Below are 5,378 nucleotides of genomic sequence, written 5' to 3' on the forward strand. Positions count from 1 at the left end.
CCTTTGCTCCAGGCTCAGCCCCTTTCCCAGCTCCCTCAGCCACTCCTGGGTCTCCAGCCCCTTCCCAGCTCCGTTGTCCCTTGTTGGATTTCTGGGGGGGCTTTGGGGTAGTGTTTTTAAACAAGAAGAAGCCTGGCAGCAGCTGCCCAGGGCCATGGTGGAGTCACCATCCTGGAATTGTTCTAAAAACGTGTGGATGTGGCACTTGAGGACAGGGGTTAGTGGTGACCGTGGTGGTGGTGGTGCTGCTTTGATGTTGGACTTGATCTTAAAGGTCTCTTCCAACCTTAAGGATTCTCTGATTCTGACTTTTATTTCCCACCATCAATTTTGCCCCTTTTTGCTGGTGAGGAGCAGGGCTGGAAGGGAGCAGCTGGCTGTGGGGAAAAAGAAACTCAGGCAAGTTTCCTTCCCAAAGAGAACTGTGTGTGCCAGGCAGAGCCCAGCCCCTGCCCCACCTCTGCTTTCAGCTGGATTTAAAAAAAATGATTATCGGTTTCAGAATGAATCAAAGGGGATGAAAATAAGCTGTGACAAAAGTTCTCAACATCATTCTGAGTGCTATTTCAGTTTCTTTGAATGCCGTTTCGGTTTCTTTGCGTGTTGAATTTCTGCTTTAAAAAAAGAAAAGTCTGTTTTTGTCCTGGCAGAAGCTGATTTTCGGTCAGGGCTTTCTAGGATGGGTTTGGTTAATTTAGAAGGGAAGGAAAAGCTTTTTCTTCTGCTTAATGTTCTGTTAAATCACAGAGCTGAGCAGTGCTGCAGAAATCTGTCCCAGGAGCTGTCCAAGGGCTGTCTGAGAGTCGTCCCCTCCCCTGTGACAATGCCTGTGAGGGGCTGCTCAGCCCCCCCGTGCCTCAGTTTCCCTTCAGTCTGGTGTCCCTGTGGGCTTGGAGCAGGGGCTGTGCTCGGGAGCCTGGCACAGGGCAGGGTTGGCACAGGGGGGTCCTGAGGTGCCCGCTGCCCCCACCCAGCCCATCCCCCTGGTGTGGGGTCACTGCAGCAGTGGTGGCTTTTGTGGTTACCCAGAACAAGTTATAACCATGGAAAACGGAACTGGAGCGGAGTCGAAACTTCTGCTGGAGCCGGGCAGGTTCTGGGGACCACGGAGGGTGACAGGAACACAGAGGAGCCCTGTGCCCTCTGCCCTGTCCTCTGTGCCCTCTCCTCTGCCCCCTGTGCCCTGTGCCCTCTCCTCTGTCCCCTGTCCCCTGTGCCACCCCCTGCCATGGGCAGGGACACCTCCCACTGTCCCAGGCTGCTCCCAGCCCCAATGTCCAGCCTGGCCTTGGGCACTGCCAGGGATCCAGGGGCAGCCCCAGCTGCTCTGGGCACCCTGGGCCAGGGCCTGCCCACCCTCCCAGGGAACAATTCCTTCCCAAGATCCCATCCAGCCCTGCCCTCTGGCACTGGGAAGCCATTCCCTGGCTCCTGGCCCTCCAGGCCCTTGAAAGGTCAGTTGAGTGAAGCACTTGCTGCTCTGTTGTGGTGGGAGAGGTGGTCAAACACTGCTGAAGTTTGAGGTTTGAAGTTTAAGCTGTGCAGGGTTGGGGGCAGCCATGGTGAGGATGTGGGGCCGTGGAGTCACCAAGCCCTTCTCTTCAACCCCTTTCCTGCCCCACAGGTGTATCCATCCAACTCAGGTGATGACTACAGCAGGGATCCAGCTGGATATACTCCCTCGAAACCTCCGAGCACTGTGTATCCTGGAGCCTTTTATATGACAGGTGAGTTATTCCTCAGAGCAGGGGCAGCTTTGCCCGTTATGGGCCATGGGAGGGATTGCAATATGGAGGGGGCACAGGGCAGGAGTGTGTGAGAGACACTGCAGTCCCAAAATCATGGAATCCTGGAATTTCCTGAGCTGGAAGGGGCCCTCAGGGATCATCAGTGCAGTCCCTGGCCCTGCACAGACACCCCAACAACCCCAGCCTGGGCATCCCTGAGAGCGCTGTCCAAACGCTCCTGCAGCTCTGGCAGCCTCGGGGCCGGGCCCATTCCCTGGGGAGCCTGGGCAGTGCCCAGCAGCCTCGGGGGGAAGAACCTTTCCCTGAGCTCCATGCCCAGCCCTGACCCAGCTCCAGCCGTTCCCTGGGCTCCTGTCCCTGTCCCTGTCCCAGAGAGTTTGTCCTGATTTGCTCAGTGGGTGATGCTCAGCACAGGCAGGACATGCTGGGGACAGTCCCAGCCCCTCAGCCAGGGCTGATTTGTGTCCCCCCGGGGGCTGGGGGCTGCCTGCCGGTGTCCCTGCCCCTCTCAGCTCTGGGTTCTTTGCAGACGGACTCCATAACTCGCCTGACCTGTGGAGTTCCCCGGGTGCCATGAGCCAGTCGAGTTACGGTGCCATGCTGGGCAGCTCCTCGTCCCCGCTCCCGCAGTCCAGTGGCTTCAACAGTTTACATCAGCATGAACGCATGGTAACGTGCCCCATGGCTCTGGCACCTCCTCCCCTGGCACCTGGGTCCTGCCCTGGCTGCCAAAGCCCCACAGCTTTCCCAGGGCCCCTCTCACCGCTCTCCCCCTCCCTGCCAGAACTACCAGCTGCATTCAGGAGAGGTGAACGGCGGACTCCCCTCCGTGTCCGGCTTCTCCTCAGCCTCCACGGCGTACGGAGTGTCCAGTCACACGCCCCCGATCAGCGGCACCGACAACATGATGGGTATGGCCAGTCACCAGAGTGACCCCCTGGCTCCGCGGCCGGGCACAGCTCACCTGGAGAGCCAAGGCTTGTGCAAACCTGGTGCCTGAGGCATCCAGTGCACCCGGACACCTTTGGTCCCTCGTGTGTCACCTGTGCCTGCAGTCCCTGCCCGGGGAAGAGGCACAGCGAGGTTCTTGCTGCTGGAGCACCCGGGTGCTGGTCTGGGGGTTTACACCTCGTGGGGTGGGTCTGGGAGGAGCCCAGGAGCTCTGGCCTTATCTCCTGGAGGTGCTGTGGCTTAGGTGAGTTGCGGGATTTGTACCTGTGTGAAGCTGCTCCCCTGGATCCAGAACGGGAATGTTCGTGCTGTGTTCGATACCAACGTTAACCCCCAGTGCTTTAATCTCTGACCATGCTGAACCTGTTACCAAACCTGCTACTGAAATAGCTCGTGCTCCCCAGGAAATGAGGATCCCAACACAGATTTGTAGAAAAACCCTTGTTTTTCTATGGAGAAGCAAGTTTGGGATTCATAGACTGAAAGTATCATTAAGGTTGGAAGAGACCTCCGGGATCATCCGTTGGTGTTTGGGGGGGTCTGAGATGCCCCATGGCGATGGCTGTACTGCAGCAGAGATGTCTGATTGCTGTTGTTGGCACTACACCTCCAGCCCAGAGCTTGGAGAGATGTCCCTGCAGCCCCCTGAAGGCTGCCAAGAGAGGGTGCCCCATGCCCCAGCTGCTCCGAGCTGGACAAACATTGAATTTTCAAGCAAAGCACTAAAAGCAGAAAACTTCCACCCCAGAGCAGGTGACTCCAGAGAAGGTCTTGTAGGGTGCTGTGTCCTCTGGGGTCTGGGGCCTTGGCAGTGACATCTGTGTCCTCTCTTGGCAGGTAACAGAGGAACCACAGCCGGGAGCTCCGGAGACGCGCTTGGGAAGGCTCTGGCCTCGGTAAGAGCTTGGGGTGGTCCTGCCCCGCTGAGGGTCCCTGCTGCTGCAGGGACCCTCTACCCAGCAGGAAATATGGACACATGCTGTGAATGCACCCCAAATCCAGGGCAGCCTCTGAGGGAGGGTTTTCCCCTCTCCGTGTGCTGCCATCTCAGTCCTGGTGCCTTTTGGTGGATGGGGAAACTGAGGCACTGATGGGGAATCTGAGGCAGTGCAGGCTGTGGTGGCCCTGCAGCCCCATTTCCAGCTTCGTGCCCTCCCAGCCTGGTGCTGCTCTGCCAAGACCACCCTACAGAGACCTCATGGCAGGACTTGCAGGTCCCAGTAGTCCTTGCCCTGCATGTGCTGGTTCAGACTGGAGGGCACTGGTCTCACTGGGTTACCAGAGAGTTGCCTCTGTCCTGTTCAGTGATCTTTGCACGGTGGCACAGAGGTGCTGGCAGTGCACCCTGCAACAATTCCTGACAGCTCCTGCTTCCTCCTGAGAGGGGACCTGAAGGGCGGAGGCTGCACTCAGGGGTGGTGACAGTGGGGACAGAGAGAGGCCCCGGGGTTATTGGGGGAACTGGGGGGAACTGGGCTCGGCCTTTGTGCTGGCTGTGGGTTTGGGGAGGGAGATGCCAGCGGGGTCCCAGTGGGTGGTGGGTGCCACTGGGAGGGGACAGCTAGCTCAGGGTGGCACTGCTGACCATCCCCCTTCTGTCCCTGCAGATTTACTCCCCCGACCACTCTAGCAATAACTTCTCCTCCAACCCCTCCACCCCGGTCGGGTCCCCACAGGGCCTCGCAGGTGAGTGACAATGAAAAGGGTAAGGGGGGGCCGGGTTTGCTTTGGGGAGCTCCCAGGCAGCGAATTCCCCAGGTCAGACCCAAGTCCTCAGCCCAGGGCTGGCAGCAACCCCAGGACCTTCTCCTGCCCTTCCTGACCCTGTCCCTGAGTGCCCCATCTTGGAGAGGCTGTGGCTGGATTTGCCTCCCATGGGAGAAGCGCAGCGGGAACTGGGAAGCCACCAAGTGGTTCAAACCCATGTTCAGCACATGCTGAAAGCCCATTCCTGGTCCCCTCGGGCAGCTCAGGTCCCGCTGTGCCCAGCAGAGCTGGTGCCCAGGCCCCCTGTGCCTGGGGTGCAGCATAACCTGGCCCCGAGGTCACAGCGAGTCACTGAGACCGGGGACGTCTGGACACCTCCTGAGGTGTGAAGGGCTGAGCCAGAGCAGAGCCCGCAGTGCCACGCAGTGCCACAGTGTCCATGTGGTGCCACGCGGTGCCACAGTGTCCATGTGGTGCCACGCGGTGCCACAGTGTCCATGCGATGCCACAGTGTCCACGCAGTGCCACAGTGTCCATGTGGTGCCACACAGCTCTCTGGTGGCCCATGTAGTGCTGTGGTGGCCCATGAGCTGTCAAGCAGTGCCGTGGTGGCCTCTGCACTGCCACGGGGAATGGTATGGGGCTGTAGTGGCCCATGCAGAGCCTGTGGTGCCACAGCGGCCCGTGCAGTGCCATGGTGGCCCATGCGGTGCTGTGGTGGCCCGTGAGGTGCTGCAGTGGCCCATGTGGTGCCACAGTGATCCATGTAGTGCCATGCAGTGCCACAGTGGCCCGTGCAGCGCCGTGGTGGCCCGTGCAGTGCCATGTGGTGCCACAGTGGCCCGTGCAGCCCCGTGTGGTGCTGGTGTGGCCCGAGCAGTGCCGGAGCAGTGCCGTGCGTGGCGCGGTGGCCGCTGCAGTGCCCCAGCTGCCAGCCCCATCTAGTGGCCGCCCCAGCGCCGGGCGGGCGGC

General features: G+C 59.9%; 1 protein-coding gene across 6 annotated transcripts in view; it reads left to right on the forward strand.

The window, feature by feature from the left end:
* Positions 1-5,378, forward strand: part of TCF3 (transcription factor 3) — a 75,204-nt gene that overhangs the window by 59,097 nt on the left and 10,729 nt on the right. For all 6 annotated transcript variants that reach the window (XM_017739291.1, XM_017739305.1, XM_017739327.1 and 3 more), the window contains 5 exons: positions 1,625-1,727; positions 2,278-2,417; positions 2,533-2,659; positions 3,537-3,595; positions 4,307-4,385. In XM_017739291.1, coding sequence (XP_017594780.1) covers positions 1,625-1,727; positions 2,278-2,417; positions 2,533-2,659; positions 3,537-3,595; positions 4,307-4,385 — 508 coding nt within the window. The remainder of the gene's footprint in view (positions 1-1,624; positions 1,728-2,277; positions 2,418-2,532; positions 2,660-3,536; positions 3,596-4,306; positions 4,386-5,378) is intronic.

Source organism: Corvus brachyrhynchos, unplaced genomic scaffold, assembly GCF_000691975.1.
Source record: "Corvus brachyrhynchos isolate BGI_N302 unplaced genomic scaffold, ASM69197v1 scaffold130, whole genome shotgun sequence".
Classification (NCBI taxonomy): domain Eukaryota; kingdom Metazoa; phylum Chordata; class Aves; order Passeriformes; family Corvidae; genus Corvus; species Corvus brachyrhynchos.